This window comes from Pseudopodoces humilis, chromosome 20 (assembly GCF_049639895.1).
Source record: "Pseudopodoces humilis isolate 2021_Gansu_Grassland_sample_001 chromosome 20, ASM4963989v1, whole genome shotgun sequence".
Taxonomy (NCBI): Eukaryota; Metazoa; Chordata; class Aves; order Passeriformes; family Paridae; genus Pseudopodoces; species Pseudopodoces humilis.
The window spans coordinates 7,317,586-7,341,359 of NC_142219.1; the positions used below are offsets into that span (position 1 = coordinate 7,317,586).

Consider the following 23,774-nt stretch of genomic DNA (forward strand, 5'->3'; position numbering starts at 1 on the left):
GTGTCACCATGGTTTGCTTGGTCCATTTCTAAACTGACTCTCTCACCCTAGCCTATTCTAGTTTTCATTTGGTCATCCTCTGCTCCTTCCTTGTGTCCTGGAGGTGGATTTTCTGCAGCACACAGGCCAGGGGAGGCACCACTGTGGTAAGGTGGGCTGTGCAAGTAAGAAATTTGAACAGACTTAGAAGAATTCATACTGGGAAAGACAAGAATGGTTATCCTTGATTTTCAACTTGGATCTTTCTTTGGCTGTTTCAAGTCTGGAAACTTGACATGCAGTACAGAATTCATTGGAAAAAATGAAAGTCATGGCCCTGCTCTGTTGTATTTTATTTTTTTTATTTATAAATGTGACTGTTGCTGCCTTATATAATCACAGGACATGCTAGGAAATGCCACTGGATTTCTGCATCATTCAGGTGAGTTACAGACTTCATATTTGGCTTTGAATCTTCTCAATGACAACCCACACTATTCACATGGTATAACAGCAGTGAGGTTAACCAGGGTGTGCAGGACCCACCTGCTAAAACCCATTCTCTCTAGGCTTCTATACAGCATCTTAAACATACCCAGCACTTCAGAGTAAGCAGCTTGCCCTGCCCCTAAAAAGCATGTACTATGTTTGTACAGTATAATGAGGGGATAAATAGCATTTTCTCAAGGTCAAATGTTACGTAGTTCTATATCCTTTTGGAAGGAGTCTGCTCCTTTTGTTACCTGTTACTGTGTTTATTTTCATCTGTTTACTACTTCAGTTTTCCCTGCCTCTGCATGGGCAGATTAATAATTTTATTTGTTTGTGGTTTCAAAATTCTGTTTTGTTTTTCTCATCACTACATGGGTCTGCCTTCTTTCAGTGTGTGCTCTTTTCTCTCACATAGAGATGATTAACTTTTGCAGTAAACATACAAAGAAGTATCTGATCTCACAATAGGAGCCTTCACTGCATCAAGAGGCATGCTGATAATTTAGCAAAAATAGGGCACATGAAATGGTCTTTCTTGCAACATGGATATTTTTTTCCACTCTTGCTAATGATTAATGACTTTAGCTTGGGGACACAAGTCTTCAGAAGTTGCAGTGTATTCCTCCACCCTAAACCCACATTGTGGTTGTTCAAGTTAAGCTCAAAATAACAGACTCTGTTGTTTGATGGTGTGCTGGTCAAGGCAAGGTAATCTGCATCACCTTGGGTTTTCCAAGTTAATGTGGAACAGTGGCACAGGCCCAACTTACTCCATATTTTGGTTTCTACCTCGCCTAAAAAGGTCACTAGTGCTTGTTAAATTACAGACTCCAAAATAAAAAAATAATTAAAAAAACTGTAAAGCATGGACAAGTTAACCTGTGTAGTTGCATTTACATCATTTGAAACAAAAGTTGATTATTAATGACTCTCTTTATCCCAAAAACACAGCCTTCTCCATAGCATCTTCTACTTGCATGTATTCCAGATGAGATGGGTAGTTAGTGCATTGGAAATGGGGGCTCTTGCGGACATAGTTAAGGAAATCTGGAGCTCCTGGGAAAATTATATTGTCAGCCAGAAGAATTGAGCCCTTCCTCAGCAAGTTGCATTCCTAGAAAGAAGAGAAATGGCTTCATAGTGGCTGTTAAGCAGAAATTGGCTTGAAAGTAATGTACCTTCATGTTAACCAGGTATACTCAAGTGACTGCATCCAAAAACCTATTGTGGTACAGGTCTGGAAGGTCGAAGAGACACAAGAGAAGCTGAGTAACTCTCGGATCCTTTGTGGTCATTTGCTGATTTTTTCTGTTTATTAGTAGAACATTAGAGATGCTGATTCTGAAATAGCAAATCAAGTGGAATTGTGTGGTTTGCTCTTCAGCTTGTTTCCAGCTAGTGATTGTGTCTACATGATCAGTAAGGCGGCTTTGTTTTTCCTCATGTTTAAAAACTTCATCTCCAAAACCATGAAAAGAATGAAAGATTTTCTGCACTTGTTTTCCTTTCATCTTAACTTTCTGCCATTTTGTTCAGGATCTGGGCATGAAGCAAGGTTTTTGCACAATGAAGATCCCTCTGACAAATTTCCACAAGACATAACTAACTTGCAATAGTCACTTCAAGTGCAATGTTTATCCTCAGTAAACCTAAAAACCTAATTTTTACTGGTATCTTTGTCTAAAAGAAGTTGCTTATCTGAGCTTACCAGCTGTTTTAAAACGAAGTCTGTAGCTAAATCAGCTTGGTTGTTATCCTGTGGTTACAGGCGGTAGCTGTAGCCAAAACATGGGGTATTTTTTGTCACTGCCAGTCTATGAGAGCAGTTCTATTGACGAGTGTCCTGCAGAAGCCGTTGAGCTTATTGCTCTTGCCTCTGGGGACTGAACACCAGTCAGCACAGTACAAGTGATTTTAGAGACACGTCAAATACCCTCCAGTTTGTTTCTATTGCACAGCTTACAGAAGCCTGCAAGAGACAACATACTGAATTTTCCACTGGTCATCAGGATTTCGGATGCTCTTCATGTCTGGCTTTTTTGTCTGGACCATTTCCAATATATACATATTTCATCTGAATATATTCATACTTAACTATTAACTATTCTTACTGAAATACCTGCCAAAAATACATTTTAGAAAGTTTGTGGCATCTGAGAAAATTTGAGGATCTTTTTCTTTCTCCTCTTAATTTCATGGGCGTTTTTTGCAACTTTATATCACAGTTGCATCAGACTAACCACTACCATGGAACTAAAAACTGTTTGTTTTGGCTGTATTGTGAAGGCTGAGTTCCGATAAGGATGCACTGTGGAAAGAGCTCAGTCATCCTTACACAGGCAGTTTAAAAGAAAGCATTCTCTGAGTACAAAATAACTGTAGGGAGGGAACATTTTCTTCAGCTACTGCTGTGTAAATTCAATACTAGCTGTTCATAACCCCAAACAAATTTCCTTTTCAAACAGCTTTCTGGAGGACAGGGCTTAAAACTAAAAAAACAGGGGGCCTGGGTCAGAAAATAGTGTTGTAGTCCTCAAGCAGGGGTCAGGAAGTATTTGGCAGGTTCTCAACTTAAGAGGCAGGCTCAAAAAAAGTAGATTTATTTGTGAAGAAAATAATTGAAAAATGGAACTTCCATAAAAACAGGCGGTTGTAGAAAATGTTATCAGCTAGGAGAGTATCTGTATGTGCTGATAGGTACAGATGTTGTCAATCTCTTAGTTAACGCCTGAAAATACCTTCCTATCCGTAAGTCCTCTGCCACTGCCTACTGCTGTTACAGCCAACTTACTTTGTAATACCCACAGCAATGGTGAAGGCAGCTTGGGAAGGTACACACATAATGTTTCTACATTTGGGGCTGGACATAGAGTTAGACAGCATTTCCCTGGGAAGTGCCTGGCTGGGGCAGTCTGCACTCTTCTTAACATTGCTTTACAGCAAATTAATTAGGTGGACTGTAAAGACTCAAGACAAGTCAGGCTCCGTAGCTGTGCTACCAAAATGGTATTTCATCAAGAGGCTCTGCTGGCATCATAGACCCAGGCAAAAAAAGGGGTACTGAGGAAATTAGAGAGGTGAAGCTGGGATAAGCAGGTCCTACATCTCACCCTTTCCCAGGATCAGGATGGGCTTTGGGTCAAGTGTTCTGGTTGGTGACCATGCAGGCACTCCTATGGAGTGCAAGACTCAGGCCATGCACTCTTCCAGGGAGGATTTCTACTGCACACTTGTATTTTCAGGAAACAGAATGGTTCAGTACTCACTAAAGCCTGAGCTATGTAGTGTTGGCAGTTGTCCTTAACAAAAGTTTAGGGTCCTGTCCTTCAAATCCTCTTTTCTTGTAAGGCTGCTGTTTTGGCTGCCAGTCTTCATTTTACAGCAGATGTGGTCCCTCATGGAGAAGAGAGGTCTCACAGACATGAAGGTATTTGCTACTGTACTTTTAGGACTGGAATTGTGCAAACTGACCTGAAGCAGAATGGTGTCTGGTGTGTATCTGTCTTTCCAGTGGTCCAGGAAGACAAAATCCAGAGTGTCCACTTCGTATTTTTTTTTCAGCTGGGGGATAATTTCCTCCGAAGGGCCTTCTAGGAGTTTAACCTGAAATACAAATCATCTGATGAACTGCAAACCATTAAGAAAAATCATATGCTCCCAGCTCATTTTAAATCGTAGCCAGACTTCGGGGATCATGTTTATAGCTCAATATTGTGTCAGTTGAATTATCTGGTAGGGTTAGGTCAAATGTACTTTTTTATTTTTTACAAACTAACTCAGTTACGTACCAAAATATGAATTCGGGTGTTTTGGATTTTGTTGGTTTTTAAATTAACAACAGAAAAAGTGACCTGTTGTTTTTATTGTATTGTATGTGTCTTTACTGGAAATGTGGAAATCGCCTGTTGAAAACACTGCTTTTAAGTACTTTTCTTTTTAGTTACATCTCAGTTTAGTCTTGTAGTCCAAGCAAAGGAAAAAATGCAGAGAACAGGTTAGATAAGAATAAAGATGGAGGCTGCAGTATGTAAAATTGATATGACCAGGAAAAGGAAGAGACAGAACAGAGCATGTTAAATCTTCCTCACAGGTTTATTTGAGTTACTACTGTTAAACTGAAAGCAGCTGCTATATGTGGATTTTTGTTAGGCAAGCGCCATAAACTGTGAGAGGAGGAAGAAAGTGGTAAAGAAATATCTGGTTTATGACTCATAGCTGATCAGGAGATTAAATCAGATGGGGAAATGCAGTTTTAGATGTCACTAGTACTTCAGGTTCTCTTCAAGAAGTCAAGAAACACATTAGAAGGTCCCTCAGTGGGACTTATTTCCTCCAGTGTTTCCAGCTCCACTGAAGTGAGTTGTTTGCTGAAGACACTTCTCAGGCATGAATCCCCCAACCTGGAGGGGGGCGGGGGGGGGAATATAGAGTGGAAACACCTGCATCTCAACCAGCTACAGAGAGTCAAGATGCCTCTTACAGCACAAAACTTAGATATGGGTACTGTGACCAGCTAGATTTGGGTGAATACTTCTCATTTGAAATACATTGCACATAATACAACTGATTCCTGTGAGCTTTTGTATCAAATTGGACTATGGTTCCGTTTTTTGTTGTCAGTCTTGACACCAATTTGAACCTTTTAGTTTATATTGAGAAATCCAGTGTTCTGGCTTTTGGAAGGCAATGTAGTGAAGTCCTTCTGTGAGAGGTCAGGCACTGTAACTAAGCATGGAGTTGATTAAATTTATAAGGCCCATGGGTACAAGGAAAAAGAAAAAGAGAAAACAATATAACCAGTTTTGCTGTAGTGGTTACAGACAAAATGGTATTTACCTTATCTTGTACTCCAGCAAACTCAATCATCTGTTTAGCTATAGCAGCAAATTCTGGGTTGAACTCCACAGTGAGCAGACGAGCTCCTGCCTTTAGTAGCCGAGAAATCCTCACTGCTGAGTAGCCACAGTACGTTCCCAGCTCCAGGGCAACTGATGGATTGGCCTCTTCCACTGTCTTGTCTAGAATTTTACCTGGTTAAAATGGGAAAAGATTGCCTTTTGACAAAATCAAAGTGGTTCATATACAGAAGAGCAGGTTAGTGACAAGAAACTTAAAAAATCCATGTACTCAGTTGCTCAGGACATTCAAAAATTATGAGTTGATGTTAAATTCTATACTGTATCCTTTGCAAACTGGCTTGTGATCAAGTAAATCATGGACATTTTAAGTCTCAAAATGCAAACTTTTAACTAAAAGAAATACTAGTTTCATACTATACATATTTCTGAGTAAGGAATTTCCTGAATTAACTAATTTATAGTGTTAGAAAGGGAAAATGCAGACATTTTTTCGAAAAACTTACTGTAGAAATTGGCCATGTTCCTGAAATATGTAACTCCTGGATTTTGAGTGCTCATGTTTGTTGTTATTGTTACATGCTGTAGTCTGATATAAAATTTCTTATTCTAAATACTCATCTTTAAAGGAAAAAGGAAAAGTCTACTTACAAAGTTGCAAAATATTGGTTTCACTGCATGAATTAGTGGGATGGAAAACATTATTCAATTGCTAACAACAGAAAATGTTCCCAAAAAGAAATTACAGTGTACTATGTTCAGTCCTTTTGAAGAAAATGATTTATTTGTGAGAAATTTCCTCTTATTTGTGTGGCTAGGAGCTAGATAACTAAACTCAAAAAGTAGTGGAAGGGATTTTATACTAAGTCATGGTCATTAATGGATATTCTTCTGGGTGTTACTTGTTTATGAAGATTATGATGATGATGATGATGATGATGAGGCATCTTGAGGCCATGTAGTCACTTCTGAAATCTCAGGGACTAAAGATGCACTAGTTTTGATGGGTCTTATCTGAGGAAAGGCCATCAGAGTAAAACTAGAGTGAAATTATTAAGAATTTAATCACAAATGTTCAAAGTTCAGAGCTTTAAGTATTCCTATTCAGCCATGACCCACTGTTCTGCTGCCCTAAGCACCCCAGCCAGGTATGCTGAGAAGCTACTTTCAAAAACTGTACCCATGTCAGAAGAGCATTTCTATTATGGTACTTACAGTTGTATTTCATTAGCTATGTTAATCCCAGACTAAGCAAGTTTCCCCAGAAATTTCCCAGCAAGAGGTACTTTTGTTTCTAATTCATAAGGGAACATATTAACATTTTGCCATTACAGTTTTTTGAAAAGATTTCTGCTTTCCTGCAGCTATGAAAAAAAGGTTTTGTTCCCATATTTTTCTTTAGGAGACAAGAACAAAATTATTTACTTGTTAAATAGCAACAATGTTTGATACTGTATGACATGGATAGGATGTCTCCCTTCAACAGAAACTTCTAATTTATGCCTGCATACACAAAATTCATATCGTTAAACAAAATTTTGGGTTGTTTTTTTTTTTCAATTTGCTATCTTGTTGTTAAGGATCTGAAAGTATTTAACTTATGCATATGCATTATGCCTTAAAAGCACCCTGTGTATAAAGTGAGGTATAATGCAACCCTAGATTTTTCCCATCAGTTGCCACTCTCTGCTTATACACTTGCAATGTGCACAACACAGAAACCCACATCTGGTGCTGTGACTTTCTGGATGAGTCACTGGATACCCCTTCTCAAAAACATCTGCACAAGGAGGTAATACTGTTGACAGAACTACTCTGCTGAGCACAAGGCTGTGTGGGTTAGGGTGTTTGCAGCAGCAGCAGGTGGAAGTTGCCATGTGAATACAATCAGATGTCTCTACTAGGCTAGTCTTGAAGGATCTTTTCCGATGTTGACCCCTGCTGCAATTACCTTTCTCATCACCCACGTTCATGGCCCACTCTTTCTGGGAGCAGTATTTATCTATAGTGTCCACCACACTACAGGGGTCTCCTCGGACTGCATTCTGCAGGACAAAATTTAAAATCCTCTGTTCTTTGCTCTGATTCATGATGAAATTGGTTACTTTCTCCCGGATTATTTCATTCCAGATAAGGGCAGCAGTGCCGTTTTTCCTGATGAGCAACACAATGAGCAACAAAATGAAAAGCAGGATGAAGACAATGAACAAAGGGACTGAAGAGCTCTCCAGCATCTGGAAGAAAAGAGAAAAACAGCCCAGGGTTAAGGTGGCACAGGAGAGGGCTGTCCTTTTTATAAATATTGAGCTCAATAACCCACAACTGACCATATTGAACAGGAACACGCAGAGTTTAATTATGATTGTGTCCAGAGTAGCTGTAAAAGGCTCTCTGTCACTTCGTAATAGATGGTGCTCTGTAGCACTTCCTTTAAAAGCCAATTTTACAGGCAGTCAACAAGTAGCTTTATTTAATGCTCTAGTCCCTTCCCCCACACAGCTGCTCAGTCCTGGCTCCAAGCATGCCACTGCATGAGCTTCCAGCATCAAATGTGTTCTAGCTCCAGTAGGAGCTACAACATCCTCAAAAATTTTACCTAAGTTACCCAAGACCAATGACAAAGGGATTGTCTCATTCTAGGAGATAACAAAATTTCTCCAAATCTCTTCCTACTTGTTCTTGCTTCTCTTTTTTGTTTCCCCAAATATTGTCCCAGAAAAATCCTAATGTTATTGGATGGTCTGACCTCCATTCTGTAGTGGGATTTGGCATATGCACATGGGGAAAATCTATCCCACTATTTAAATTTTGAATCATCATGCAGAACACATTTTGACTTCAGAGGATGACTGAGTTTCCATGGAGATATGCTCAAGATACTGTACAGCTGATTTTGTTCACCCATCCTCTTATCTTAGTTGCAGAGCAAGTATGATTTGTTTGGAGCTGTCAAAAGTATTTATTTTGCTTTTAAGCAGTTACCAATGTTAACAGTTACCCTGAATGCTTTTCTTGCAAAGTCTGACCTGAGACGTTTCCTTTCAGAGCCTGCCAGCATCATTAGCAGATGAAAATCTTGCTTCTTGGACTTCCTGAATATTTCTTCCTAGCTAATATGAGCCTGCTTCATCACTTCAACAGGATCTTGAAGGTCTGGATGTCAATTTTCTTCTCTCCCTCTGTGCAGTAGTACTTCTACTGACTAAGCCCAATTGTCGTGTACCTTTCAGATGGGATTTCAGCTCATTTTAGTTTTTCTACATGAAAATGTTTCACATTATCTGCCCATGGAGAACTTCAATAGGGCCATGAAAAGATCGTCAGTTTAACATAAAATATCTCTCTAGCTTCACTTGACTGGTCTTGACTTTCATAGCTTAGTTGATTTTATGGTCATTGTTGGTGGATTTGGATTACTGACACAGGTGAGAGATAATTATTCTGAATGCCAATGAATGGATGGTGCTCAGAAACCAATTCCTGAGGCCAGCAGGTCTCTAACCTTCCTGCTCTGGACAGGTGAAACTGTTACCCTGCACATCCATGACTCACTTGGTGACAGTCCAGCTACAGTCAGGTGCCTCTGGGACTGAAGACTGCTGGCATTCAGAATTGCTGCAGACCACTGCCAGACATAATCCTCTGGATACAATGGATACTTTGGCATTCTCTGAGCAGACCTTGCCACAGGCTGTTGCTTCAGCACCATGAGATTCTGCCAGCATGTTTGGGGCTGCCCTTCAAAGATCTGTCAGACAGCCAGAGTGGATGGGAGCAGCAGGATGAACTAAGTAGTGTATTTTTGGGGGAACAGCTTTCCTCCTTTATTGCTTAGCATTGGTATGAGACCTTTTAATGAGATTTAGCAAAACAGGAAGAGACAGCCTCTGTAGGCTAACTCAGCTCTGCTCTCTGTCCTGCAGGAATGCTTTTTCAGACTGACTGTATGAATCAAGTACTCAGAGGGATCTACTTTTTACAGTGCCTCAGATCTTTGCACTTGAATCCCACATGACTGCTACCACACATGAGGTACCACATGTAAGAGCAGAGCCCACCTGCCTTCCCAGAGGTTGCTCACAGGTAAAAATGACCTACAGAGTGCGTGCTGATTTTTCCATTCCTAGATGAGTTCACTTATTTTTGAGATATCAAGGAGTGTTTTTAAACTACTGGGTTTTTTTATTATTTTTAATATTTCTGTATAACACTCCAGCACCTTCATAAACTGGCAGTATGGGTTGTTCTTAGCAGAACTCCTTCAGGAGGCAATTATCCTGAGAACCACTTTCCAGAGAAGGTACCTTCTAAAAAGAGAGAAACAGACACATCGTGGTTTTCTTTCTTTTTTTTTTTTAATACAGTTTTTTTCAAGGTTTGTCCCTCTTAATTTCTGTCTTCATAGGTGTGAAAATAAATTTAGTGACAGCAGTAGACTGTAAAGGCAGTCTGCCAAGAGCAAGAGGCATTGGTGATGGTCATGCACCCAGAGGGAAAAAAGATTGGTACCAAAATAGGTAATTGCTTTCGTATTCTTAGCTGGAAAATATTTGATATGAAAATTAAGTGTGTAATTCAAATTTAAAACTACCACTACCTAGGAGACAGTCATGTTATGACAGCTTTAGAAAATGCAACAGTAATTTTAGCTTTAATGTGGATTCATGAGATTCATTAAGTATGCAATAAAACTGAACTTGCATATAGTCAACTTTCCCATAACCATTTATTACAAGGCAGCCACTCTTATTATTTAATGCTTATATGGAGGTTCCAAATACACAGGTTAGCACTGCAACCTCTTCTGTGCTTTAGAAACACCATAATAAAGGGAGCCTTCTCTTTGAAAGCTAAATTTTGAAGTAGAAAATAGTAGGCAAATGAAAAATTCAGCAAGGGAGTAAACAGAAAACTAGAGGGACAACATTATGGGAAAGAATGAATAGCACATATCAGTACATCTGTTTTTGAGAAGACAGATTTTAAAAGAAAACATATTAAAATTTCATGCCCAAACCCATCAAACTGCTGATGAGTCTTTCTAAAGCACTGAGTTATTTTCTTGTGCATCTAATCTTACTCATTTTGGCAGGTTTCATAAGACCAAATCATAACTTGATAATGCAGCTCAGCAGTTTTCCCCTGATGCACACCATAATCAAACAATCAGCATTTGAATGGGAGTATCTCTGTTTCAAATTACAGAAATCTAAAAAGACATTTTCAAGCAGAGAAGCAGACACAAAATGTGGGAATCTGCTGCCCCAACTTACCTGCCAGTGGAGAACACCTAAGTCATTCCAGTGGCTTTAAAAGAAACATCAAGATATTGGCTCAGACTTAGAGATCTGCTTTATTTGTTGATTATGCCAACAGATGTTAAGTTAGGGGATTCAGTATCCCCTATCATATGATATTCAGTTTTTCTAAAATCATAAAAATGCCCATGTGATGGAGCCCAAACCAGTATGTTCTGTTCTTTATTCTCATGCAGCTGACTCCAGCCATTTCACCAAAGGTTACAGTAAGGATCTTTCAGTAATGCTATTTATCAATCCTTCTGATACATTTTTCCAACCTCTGCTAAAAAAGAATTGCTTAGAATTTCCTGACATGAAAAAGTTAGGATTAGAACAATTGGTAACATAAATTTTTAAGGTAAGTCCAAGTAACCAGATTGAACTGAGATCTTTTTCAGTGTTTCATAAAAACGGTACAAAGTTTTCATAACACTGTTAGAGGAAAGTGTATGGAAATGTGATGTAAACTACTGATTGCAACTGTTCTCTGATTCCAAACCAACACCCCTCTGCTAAAAACTTTTGTTTATTGAGAAGAAAAATAAGCATGTGAAAGTAAGCACCTTTAAATGTTTTAACAAAAGCATATATCCTAGTGAGATTTATACTCAGTGGATTAAAGAAGTATCATATTTGACTATTTAACTATTCTGAAGCTCAGTTCATTACATTAATTATGAGTAATTAACAAGATGTAATTTCCTACAGATGCAAAAATAAGAGATGACAGATATTGAAATACTTGTGAGGTGGAAAACTGCTGGATAGAGCATTTTTTCTAATCAAGGTGAATCCTTCTAAGCCTAATTACAGAGCCTTTCATTACAGTTTCAGCTTTGATAAACTGATATTACTTTGCTTTGTACTGAAAATTAAGTCCTAAACATTATCACAAAAAAATCCACACTTCTGTACAAAGACAGCACATACATTAGGCTGGTATTCTCCAGGGCTGGAATGAGAGGAAACTTTATGACCCTGAGCCAGGGGACTTAGCTTTGAGTCTCATTTTGGCAGTGTTTTTCTGATATGGCCTTGGATGAGCTTTCTTATCTTCCTCTGTGTTGCCACAAGAGTTAAAGTTACTGCTATGTGTGTAAACTTTCAAGGCATTGTAAAGCTGAATTAATCTTTTTCAGAAAAGTCCCTGCTATGAATGTATGTATAACACCTGGGGAAAGGCAAAGTAGTTTTGTCTGCACTGCAAATGCCTTTGTGACATTATTATTCTTGAGTTTATGAACAACTGGGAAAATGTGGAGACAAGCAGTGCTTCAAATGCTTTCCTAAAGAGCTTTCAGCCAGCTGACAATTCAGGCCTTTGAGGAAAGATGGTACATCCAGTCTTGCTATAATTTTTCATGCATTTAATCTAACTGCCAAGTACTGGTTGGTTGTTTAAGAGTTCATTATGAGTCTCCACGCATCCAGACAGTACTTTCAACATTCTGGTGCTAAAGGGTTTAGAATCTAATTTTACTTTATTAACTCACATAACCTGGTGAATGGGGAGCACTTGATAAGTTTATATAATTCAACCTTTTTCAGCTTCAGCTGAAATTATGCCTTTAGACACTGATGCACTGAAGTATGCAGAGGATTTGCACACTAGTAAGGATATCTTAGCTTTATCTTAGTTTATGAAGCACTGTGAAAACAATGCAGAAGAGTCAGCATATCTCTACACATATGTTAACAATGTCCTGCACTAGGCCAGAGGAGATCTGTGCTGTGCTGGGACTGGAGTTTCTGACTCTTAGAATGAGGCAATCTCTCTTTTGTGGCATTTTGTTTGTCTTGATGTTTTCCCAGAGCAAGAAAAGCAGAGTATTTTGATCAGAAAGTCTAAACTAACTTCTGCCAAACATATTGTATCCTGTTGCTGTAGGCAACACAATTCAACAGCTTCATAATTTAGTACATTTAAAGGTCAAAAAAATATCTTTTTACCTTCTATTCTTTCATTACTGTTTATGTATTTTCAAGTGAGTGCAACTGATCTGTGAAGAATAATCATCATATTGCCAAATGTGAATAGCTTGTATTTCAGTGGAAACTTAGTCTGGGAGTTTGACATTCAGATTTTCCACTGACATCATGAAAACAATCTGAGCAGACTTTATATAATTTTTCACTATTTCTTGCCTGAAATCTAGATTTTCCTCTCTGTTTTTTTCAAATTACTATAATTTAGCTTCACTGTCTCAACTAAAAAACTACCTGTCTTCCATAAATGCAAAGTTCTGATGGTTATTTTCTGCCCCCATAGCCATTTGTCTTCTTCCCTCTTCTCAGGTTGAAAGGAAACAAATACAAGTTTCTTCTTACTGAATAAAAGGAAAAGAAAAGAAAAGTGCCTACTGCCTACTTGGGAGCCCCATCAAATAAGCTTCATAAGGGTGTTTAAATCCATTCTCCCCACATAGATTTCAATTAGGATAATTGCTACCCACTTAAAACTCACTTCCCAGTAGTCATTCTCTAGATGGTATTTGGTGCTATTACCCAAAGCAGAAAGTTTATATAATGGTTATGTGCCCCATAAAGAAGTGCAGTGTTTAGAATGAACTGGCCACACAGAGAGGCTTCATCTCCATCCAACATGCAGATCCACAAGAATTTGTAGCAATCTAACCCAGACTGACTTAGTGAACACACTGCATGATTAAAGCCAGAGTTTGTGGTGAGAGAATTCTTCAAAGATAAGAAATGCACTTTACCAGGCCTTAAGGAAAGACAGCTTTTCAGGAATAAGACCCTTTCAGATACCCCTAGGAAGTGCTTGTTTCTGATAGTCCTTATTCCTGCTGGAGCACTCCAGATGTGTTTGTACTATTTGTACCACTGATTAAGACCAGTGATTAGGGTGGCTCAGCAGAACTGTATAAATCCTACCTGGGAGGACTGACAAAAGTAGAAAGTGATCTGCCCTGACAGCATATGAGGAATTGGTCTGTGAAAAGTTTTCTAAGCTGAGATTTTCATGTTCCCCAGGGGGTAAAATCAAGCTCTTATTGAATGATTTTGCCCCTAATGGAGGTAGGGAGAAAGGAAGAGGAAAGACCACCAAAATGGCTAATTGTCCTCAAGACAGACCTATTTCACAGTTTCTTCCTTATATCACAGGGCTGAATCCTTAGTGTCCCAAATCCCCACTGCATGCTCCTGCCCTGCTTCCAAGGCTACCAGCTAATCTACTGCAAATCTGTCTCTCTCCCAGCACAGCTTTCTGCAATCCACAGGCTGCTGTTCAGGCTGGGGGGAGTGCACAACTAAAACTTGGTAGTGAGGACACCCACTGAGGGATTTGAAAGATTAGGAAGGAAATCTCTGCTGAAATGATGACTTATTTCTGTGAAAATTAACAACTCTAACACACCAGGCAAGGTGGGAGCCACCACAGCTCAGCAGGTAACCAAACACAGTGTGGGAAGAGGGAGCCTGAGATAAAGCATGGTAGGGATTGGTTTCAAAACTTGAGTGAAAGCCCTCCCCAGAAAAGTTCCTGGAGTGGGCATAGAGGCTCTCTATTCCAAATTCTCTAGAAATTGCTTTCTGAGAGAGCTTTAGAATGGCCTCACACATTAAGATCTGTTTTCAAGGACTGCTGCCAAAATTATGTTTTTTCAAAAAATTCCCAGTCACTTTTAATTCCAGTGATCCTGAAGGAATGCTGAAAGACAACAGTATGAGACTGTCAGAAGTAAACTGGGTACCAGACTGCTGAGAAATATTGCTAAACTTGGGTGGCAAGAAAGTTGCTTGTGGTGTAAATGTGATCAAACTCTTTTCTCATTAATGCAAACTAAAGCTGTAAATCAGGAAGTTTTTCTTTTGTATTTCAATACTGCAAAGCTGTGCATGTGGTTCTGAACCTGAGGGCTTTGTTGGAGAAGTCCATGACAGAGTAAGCAGAAGTGCAGAGACAAAGTAAAGGTTGTTTAAGGTTGTTCACAGAGTTCATCAGTATGACGTAGTTGACAGTATTGGTAAATATGAGTTTGTTTGTAAAGGACAGAAGGTAAAATATATCCATTATGGGCATCAGAAGGATACTCTATAAGCACCAACAGGACTAGCAAGCAAAAGTACACGCTTTTTGTCTCTTCTTCAGAGATATTTTGCAGTAGCAGAACTCCCTCTTGAGAATGAAAACCTCCATAAAACACATCTGCAGCAAAACACTTATAAAAGCATCTATTCAGCCAAATGTGACTGAACTGAAGCTTGACTTGCATTCAGCTTTTTCTTGAATACAAATGAATACCAAATTCCAGCATACTTATAGCCATAAATTAAATTTTCAATTAGTCAGGGTTATCTCATCTCACTTCTTTCAGCTGTCAAGATTTACAATCCAGTACAAATGCGTTACACACAAATATGTCCTACTCTTCCTCTGTGAAAGCTGTTGCTGCCCACGGACTGGCTTCCTGACAATGAGTGCCAGTCAAAATGTGGAAAACACCACTCCTTTCATAAGCACCTCTGTTTAAAATAGTGACATTATCTAAGATAACACATCATGTCAAGCCTGACAAATAAGAAAATATAAATATGTACCTTTCTTAGTATAGCAGAAGCTGTCCTCCGATCTTTTCCTGTGCTGCTCTCCTGTGGATTTTACAGAATAAGAGTCCAAGAGCCTGCAGTATTCAGTCACATTCGATCACATCACAGGAATAGCTTATCAGTTCTGTTACACAGACTCTAAAAGGAGCAGTGTCCTTTTCCCCAACTCCTCCTTTCACAGATTCTGCACTCCTTAAAGGTGCTCAGTGCTCTAATAACCGTAGAGAAAGCTATTCATCTGTCCCCTAACGACAGCGCTCTTGTTACTTAGTTACAGCACAGTGAATGCTGACAAAGTCAGGTATGAGCCAAATCTGTGCTCAGTGTAAATGCAATGTGTTCAATCAAGCAACTTCAGGAATGAATTTGGCCCAAGGGATTTAGTTCCTTTTTCAGCTCAGACATGGCATGCTACAGCCAGAGCAGAATTGGTAGGAACAAGACCTAGGCATGTGGGTTAAATATAGAGTGCTGCTGGAGGCAGGCGAGGTATGTATAGCAAATGGCTTAATAGCAACTACAGGAGGAGCTGCAATCAATACATTATAAATAGCACATTTGAATTTCTGTGGCTTCTGGTTGGAAAAATATTCTGCTACAAACTGCTCTAAGAAGAGGTTTATTCTAACAAACGTTGTTCTTAGCTTGTCTGTCTATACTGTTTCCTTTGAGGTGGGAACAATATAATCCAGCTGCAATTAAATTGCACCATCAAAGAAAATCAGAAGAAAAACAAAAAACCCAAACACAATATAGTAATAGTTCTCTCCTGTATTCTTACTGCAAAACTCAAACCTAGTCAGCAAGTGTTTAAAGCTCAAGCCTAGAAACTTTTTGACCTAAAGAATGTGTTTGTACCAAATGTAGCAAAAACAGGAACTGAAGTTCTGAAAACTTCAGACTTTGTCAAGTGATAGGGGAGGTTCTTGAAAGAATTACAGACCACCTGAGAGCATGACAAGAGAAAACCAAATAATTTTAAGCAGATTAACTGAATAAAGAATTGTGAGGGAAAATAGGTGGGTGAAGATTGAAGTGTTTCTAGTAGCTCTAAACAAAACATAACTATGACCCTGCAATACAGCACAGTCCCCAATGTCAATACAGAATAACTTTGAACTATCCCTTCCATGTATAACTGGGCTTTAGCTCTACAAATATTTTCTTATAATGCAGACATCAAGCACAACAAATTATGAATTCAGCAACACTGTAGTCCAGCTTCACTGACAGTAATTTCCTGTCTGGTCAAAAGCTGGTTTTGTCTGCACAATCCCTGATGCCTCCCACAATTCAAATTAGAAGAGAAAATTTTACTGCTGGGCTGTGGAGAAAAGAGTTTAAAACAGTAAAACTTACTCTAAGCACTGACCTTGTGTAAGTATACAGCTGCTCTTTGGAGAAGTCCTTGCAGTTAACTACAGCTAGTTGTGGGTGGTGTCAGCCCCGTTTCTGCTTAGGAGCATAATTTAGTGCCAAGACTTCCCAGATTGAGCAACATCCCATGACAACACTTCTAAAAGTCTTCTAACTTAGAGCTGAATTATATTCTTCAGGCTCGAAGCATGGGAGGAGCAAACTTGCTTCTGCCTGCCCACAGCTGTTTACTTGTGTGATAAAAGCTACGCCTGCAAGTAACCCTTGCTGCTGTCTAGATATTTCATTACATACATAAAAATGGTGAATGGCAATAACTGCAAATCAGACAAAGCTGGAGGTTCAAGTTGGTTAAGCCACCCAAACTGTGTGATAATGTCCATAAATTGCCTCCAATAGAAAGCTGAAATCTTGTAATATGGGGTATTTTATTCCCCAAGAGAAGAAATCTCTTTGGTAGCCTGACAGACATTGGTTTATGCCTCTCTTTAATCTACCTATTAGCCTAACACGTGTTCTATGTAAGTATGGATAATTCTGCAAGTTTTTACTAATGTACTAACAATGCTAAAAACTCCACAGTAAGTGAATTTATATACTATCTATATGACTTATCCTTGTCTAGACAGTAAAAGTCTGCTTTGATATTAATACATCCAGGTTAGAGAACTGCAAATATATTGGTGTAATATAATTTTTATGTAAGACTACGATCTTAAAAGATGGATTTGGTACTTGAGAATATCTATCAGGTACTGGATTCACAGGGCACATCTATGGGAAGGTGTAGAGCCAGGAGGTATTAGCCTGGGAGCAACATCACATGAATGGAAGCAGCTCAGGATAACTGGCTGTTTCAGGCTGACTCACCCTGACAGTCGCCACTTTAGCTCTGATCTGGCTGCACAAACTTGAGCAGACTTGTTCATGGATAGAGCTCCAGCTGCAATCACATGATGCAGCGTGGCGGGGCCATTCCCACTTGCTGTGCATAGCACGGAGCTACAGCTTTTCCCCCTAAATCCATGCCTGGCATAACAACAAATGGCATTCCCTTCTTCTAATAATCCTGGACAAAGACTGGTTTTTAAAAGCCGAAACAAAGGGAGACAGGAAAGCTAGCACATTATCATAAACCCCACAGATCATGTGAAACACTGAGTGGAAGAAAATTCTTTTGAGCTTGCATTTTCAGAATAGCAGGAGGGATTTTCTTTTATGGAAATTTGCTGCTTTCCACAGTCAAATTAGTCTCTCTTGCTGAGGAACATGCAAAAGAAGAATTTTGAGGAAAGGAAGCACCGCTCATGTCTGAATCCGGAAACTGCCTGGCAATATCTAAAATAGGAAACAGCTAAAAGATAGCAAAGGTGGCCAGCAAAGTTGTAGTCTAAATTTGAACAGATAATACAAGCAGTTATCACTTGTTACTTGACACGTCATCTGTTTCTGCTGGTTTTTTCCCTTACGTGCAATCAATTACTTGTTCAGGACAATCTATGAACAGAAGATCTATCTATGTTAAGGAAGGAAAGAATAAAAAGGCATAGATTAAATTCGGAACAAGTCTTACTCTGAGACAAATTTCTCAAAATAATTCTTAAATCTTTAAAAGAAAGAGATGGTAAGAAACCAAAAGGTCCTACCTCATGCGGAGACAGCTTAGTTCAACCAGTGATCCAGTAGAGTTCACTGACACTTCTGTAAATTATTCATTAGGTCACACCACAAAATGCAACCTCTGACAGAATCGATTTCCCACTCCACCCACTAAAAAGGACACAAAGTGATGATTTCCAAAGACAGTATCTACCTGACAAGTCTCTTTTTCCCCCCACCCTTCCTGGTTGCTGATCTGGGAATATAAAACATGAAGGAAACTATGCCAGAAAAACAGGAAAGACAAGAAGATGTGCTTGGAAAGTCAAAATTCTCAAACCTTTCTAAAAGGTTTGGTATAAAAAGTATTTGGTCCTGGTCATCTTCATGAGGGAGAAGTTAAGTAAGCTGTTGATAAATATAATAAAATTTATTTCCTACAAAAGAAACAATATACAGAATTGCAAGCTGTCTTTACAATAAATTCAAAAGGAGAAAGTTTTCCTGCTAACAAAACCAATTAATGACTGACAAAGCACCTTTTTTTGTTGAATGGATTTATGTACATGTCCGATACAGTGTCTCCTTTACCCTTTTAATACTACACTGTTTCAATATTTAAAATATATTGAATAAACATCTCCCCCTGGAAATAAACCAAACCACAAGTAGTGTATAAGTTAATTTATTACTTTAAATATGGCTAGCTACAAGTGACAAAATCCAGTGGAAATATGATGTTAAGTCTGATAGCTATCTTGTAAGAAGTATTTTAATCTCAATTTTGGAAGTATATATTCTTTCACTGCAGAAACACAAGGCTTTGTCTAAATGATTTCTAGTAATAGAATGTATTCGCTGCTAAAGGACTAGTTTTCTTAAAAGAAATTAAGATATTATATATATACGTGTGTGTGTGCATCACTAATTATCTAATCAACATAACACTAACCACAAAAGAACTAAAGTAAGAAAGCCATATGAGCTGAGCCAAAGATACAGTAGAAACCACATTTGATAACCAGTATCTGTCTCTGGTCCCTGAAAAAGAGTTTTGAAGTGCAGCACAGACACCCCTGCTCTGTGCTGACAGAAGGAAATGCCAGGGGCTGCTGCTCTTACTGATACTGTCACCATCAGCACAACCCACTCCTCGTTGCTGCTGTTTGCCTCTTATCACTCTCAAGGATCAAGCCTGTGAGAATGAGCAGGAACAAATGGAATGGCACGGCACAGACTTTGGACTTTCTTCTGAAGCTGGCGGTCCTGATGGGAAAGCCTGTGCAACTGCACTGCGCTTTATCCTGAGCTGTGGGATACAGCCACAGGGCTGGGGACATCTCAGCATCACATGGTCACACAGTGGCACAGCACCACCTGTATTTTCTAATCTGAACCTCCCTTAGCTTTTTAAGGTCATTTCCTTTCATCCTTTCACTTGAGACATGTTGCACTGTATTAGGAACGGCAAACTGATGACAGACTCTCTAGCCTTAGTTGCAAAAGAGAACACTTTTTATTCTTCCAGATCTTTAATAGACAGTTCTGAGAAGGTCTGAAAAGGTAAGCCTCTCATTGGTCATCAAACCCACACATTACCATCACTGGACAGTTAGGAACTACACCTCTTGACCGTTTCTTACAAGTAAACAACAAGATGACAAACAACACCTGCAAAGGTTGATTTCCTTCTCTAAGGACTGTTTGAATTCCTCCTTATGATTTCTCAGGCCATACTTTCTCAGGCCAGTGTGAGCAAGTTATGTGACTTAGTTTCACACAGACAGTGTGCTACCTACCTGATTTCTCGCATTCAGTATCCAGAAACACAGTAGAAGAAACTGAACCCCACCTTCCTATCATTTGGTTCAATTTAGTTTCACTTTGCTTTGCCACATTTAAGGCCTTTCCTTATTAGCAGAACACCATAATGCTGCAGGGCCATCTCCTCACATAAACTTGTTTTGTGTTTGGGGAGAGTTAATTCTACCCTTGATCCTACATGTCTGAACTAAATCTCTGTGAAGAGCATATGCTCAACACTGCCTGATTCAACTCAGAATAGTGGCTAACATGAAAAGCTGAAAGAACTTTGCATGTATGTACCTTGAAAAGCATAAGAGATTATATCCAAATATGCTTGAGGTTTCTTTAATTCAAAGGCCTCTCAGTATGCTCTAGAAATTTCTTTCTAGTACTGTTGCAGTGGGTAACTGTTTCTGGGGATAACAGAGGATTTGCCTATGGTTTTCTTGTATTTTTGGGGGTGATGGTTAATAGCAATGATGCTGGAAAAAATTATCAATCCACTTACTAAAGTGATAATAATTCCTTTTTCATGTATTTTCAAATATTAATGGGGTTAACAAAAATAAGGAGACTACACTGGAGGTGAAGTGAATTCTAGAAAACTTTCTTTGGAATATTTTAATTTCCTGACATTTCTCCCCAGCTGTGGACCAGAGGATTGATGTTTTCTGAAACAAAATGGTTGGATGCTGCCCCCTTGTGAGCAGGGCCCCTGCTCCAGAGCCTGAACCACGACTGCCTGAAACCTTTTTTTCTGTAGAAAACGCGTCTGATTCTGTGTCCCAAACTCTGGTTTGGCTGTGATGGTATTTAACACGTATGACCCACTACCTACGGCAGCAGACAGGGCAAGTATTGAGCTTCAGTAAAGGCCAAGCCAGCACCTCTGAACAAGGAACTCATTCCCTTGATCTGTTTTGATCAAGGCCAGCTTTGAGGCCTTTTAACTCAGGCTGTCAGAACACATCATATATTAACTCCCACAGCTCCCATTCAGGATAGGTCAGCACCATTGACCTGGTTTAATCAATAGCAGGCATGTGGCACAGGGATAGGGAATGCTGCCTGAAGCTGTGGAGGTGCTCTGACAGGTTGTTTCAAGCAAATATCTGTCCCACTACAGCCCAGCCATGTATGAAAGCTGTTGGTGCAAGCTGGGGTCACTGACCCACAATGCTTGGGCCCCACTCCAGAATTCCAGCAGAGGAACCCCCTTCTCCAGACCCAAGTCCTGTTCACAATCACAGGAACATGGAGCAGTATCTCCGGTTGCCTCTAACACCTCATGGAAGTTGTTTTGTTCAAACCTCCTCAGAAGTTTCTGTCAGCCAGTGCCTAGCACCTGAGGAGGGGCTGTGGCAGCTCCTATCACCACATCGGCTGCAGAGGGATGGCTGGTTCAGAGGGCAAAGGACAGGTCTTGGATATCAGTGAAGGACAGTCATCCTGATCCTTGTCTTTCCCAAAAGGCCTTTCCCAAACCCTTTCTACAGCAGGATCTGGGGGGAAGCCACTCAAGCAAACGGTGGGATTATTTTTTTTCCTTCCTAATGTCTAACTTTAACTGATTTTAATTGAGGAGCTCAGAATTGGAATAATGTGTCAAATTCTGGGCTCCTCAGTATAACAAGGACAAGGAGCTATTGAAGAGGGTCCAGCACAGGCCATGAAGATGATGAGGGGGCTGGAGCATCTCTTATGAGTAGAGACTGTGGGAGCTGGGCTTGTTTACTCTGACGAGAAGACTGAAAGGGAATCACATTAATAGTATAATAGGATGAGGAGCAATGCCATAAACTAAAACACATGAGGTTTTACCTCAGCATGAGGAAGAACTTTATCTTGGTGGTGGCAGAGCACTGGAACAGCTGCCCAGGGAGGTCGTGCTGTCTTCCTCTCTGGCGACATTCCAAACCACCATTCCACCTGCTCCAGGTGGCCGTGCATTGTACGAGGGGTTGGACTGCGTGATCTCCAGAGGTCCCTTCCAACCCCAACGATTGTGTGCCGGTGTTTGTGATTCACCAGCGCCAGAGAGCCTCTGCCCACCTCCTCCAGCCCCGTGAGGGCTCCGGGCCGAGCGCTCCCCTCAGGCGGTTCCCGCGCGGGCTCCCCAGGGGGCCCCGCCGCCCTCCGCTCAGGCGCTGCGCGGCCACCCCGCAGGGTCCTGGCGGGCGCGGGGCCCTGTGCCGTACAGCATGGCGGCGCTGTGGCGGCGGGCGCGTCCCCCGGCAGTATCGGGGCTGTGCCGTACGGTCCGAGCGCTCTCAGGTACGCGGTACCCGCGGGGCTCGGGCCTGGCAGCGGCCGCTCCTTCGCCGCTCCCCGCGGGAAGCGGCTGCCCGCGCCTTCCGACGCCTAAAGCGCTCTGGGAAGGTCCCCCGAGCCTTTCCCATCGCCCCCAGGTGCCGGGCTCGAGCGGCTGCTGTGGGGACCGGGCCGCCTCTCCGCTCTACCCCGAGGCGGGACGGGCGGCGGCCGCCTCCCTCCGTGAGGGCTGTGGTTGCCACCGCCGCGCCCGGTGCTCCTGCGCAGCTCGTCCCTCAGACCCTGGGCGCTGAGGGAACTCCGGGTTAAGGAGATGATGCAGCGGAGTGGGGGCTCCGCAGTGGGGCTGGGGCTGGGGCTGGCCCTGGCCCAGAGGCAGCCCAACCTTTCCTGCGGAATTAGCGCCAAAGGGTAGCGGCCCTCCCAGCCCGCTCGGCGCTGCCGGTGGAAGCCCCCACGCCCGGACTCGGATGCTGCGTGGCCTCAGTGCCCGCCCTGCCCATGACGGCTCCGAAAGCAGCAGCGACCCTGTGCCCTCAGTAAAAGGAGTCATCGCTCACCTGCGGCTGCTCACGCCGGGAGCCGGGGCTGTTTGTGCCGAGGCCGGTCTGTGCCGAGGCCGAGGTGGTAGCAGGGGCCAGCTTCCCTCTGGCCGCACCCCACGCCCCGGCAAGGCGCACACGGCATATAAAGCTTTGAGTCCGATAGGGTGACCCCGCGAAAAAATAGCTGTGTAGAGCTTGCTTGCTGTAATGCCGAGACAGTGATCTCAGTTGCATTAGTTATGAGCCTCTTGGGGCATTGTGTAAAAAATTTAAAAATCTTCTCACTTCGTTTGAAGTGCTTTGTTTTCCATATTTCATTCACAAAACCAGACTAGATAGCTTAGTGAATTACAGCGCTGGAATAAAGTGAGGAAAACCCAAATCAGCAATAATCAATTGTAAAAATAGGTGTATTCTGATACTGTCCTTTTTACATACCTCTCCCGTCTTCCTGGTCTGTTTCTATTCCTTTTTTTCACATCCTCTTCACAGGAAAGAATGAGTATGATCTTCTGGTCATTGGCGGAGGGTCTGGAGGCCTTGCTTGTGCAAAAGAAGGTTTGTATGCATAAGTAACTAACAAAAGTTTTGGGTTAACTTCAGTGAGGTGTAAGAAAACTAAGGGAAGTGTTACTGGTAATCTTAAAGCTTTTTAAGAAGTATAGTATGCTCCAGTACCTGCACATTAATCATTAACTTAGCTCCATATGGTTAATCTGCAAATTGATTCACACCCTCAGATGCTGTGATCTTGTTTGGCTTTCCTGTTAAATATTTTAAAATATTTTTAAAATATTTCTTCTTTTGTCATGGGAAAAACTAATAAGCTTTCATTTCACTGTTATAAAAGTATTCAGTGTGCTTCCATAGATACCGTATTTTTTTAAATACCATTTCTCATTTATGTGTTAAAAACAGCAATCCCTTCAGACTGTTTCCAAGAATTAACTTCTGTAGAGAACCTTGCCCCTCTCCGG

General features: G+C 40.9%; 2 protein-coding genes across 9 annotated transcripts in view; one reads left to right on the top strand and one right to left on the bottom strand.

Moving 5' to 3' along the window:
- Positions 1 to 324: 324 nt before the first annotated feature.
- On the bottom strand, positions 325 to 23,351 carry COMT (catechol-O-methyltransferase). Of its 8 annotated transcripts, none has more exons than XM_014253757.2 (6): positions 18,223 to 18,266; positions 15,191 to 15,241; positions 7,279 to 7,561; positions 5,308 to 5,501; positions 3,943 to 4,074; positions 325 to 1,585 (listed from the first exon to the last, which is right to left on the bottom strand). In XM_014253757.2, the coding sequence occupies exons 3-6, from the start codon at positions 7,559 to 7,561 to the stop codon at positions 1,406 to 1,408; spliced, it is 789 nt and encodes a 262-aa protein (XP_014109232.1). In that variant the 5' UTR covers positions 15,191 to 15,241; positions 18,223 to 18,266; the 3' UTR covers positions 325 to 1,405. The 8 variants fall into 8 exon arrangements, with proteins under 8 accessions (XP_014109232.1, XP_005524426.1, XP_014109235.1 ...); XM_005524369.3 differs by lacking the exon at positions 18,223 to 18,266 and adding an exon at positions 16,572 to 16,723; XM_014253760.2 differs by lacking the exons at positions 15,191 to 15,241; positions 18,223 to 18,266 and adding an exon at positions 23,236 to 23,351.
- Positions 22,175 to 23,774, top strand: part of TXNRD2 (thioredoxin reductase 2) — a 33,234-nt gene continuing 31,634 nt past the window's right edge. Inside the window, exons 1-2 of the mRNA XM_005524366.3 lie at positions 22,175 to 22,255; positions 23,290 to 23,355. Of these exons, the coding sequence (XP_005524423.2) occupies positions 22,183 to 22,255; positions 23,290 to 23,355 (139 nt within the window). The 5' untranslated portion in view covers positions 22,175 to 22,182. The remainder of the gene's footprint in view (positions 22,256 to 23,289; positions 23,356 to 23,774) is intronic.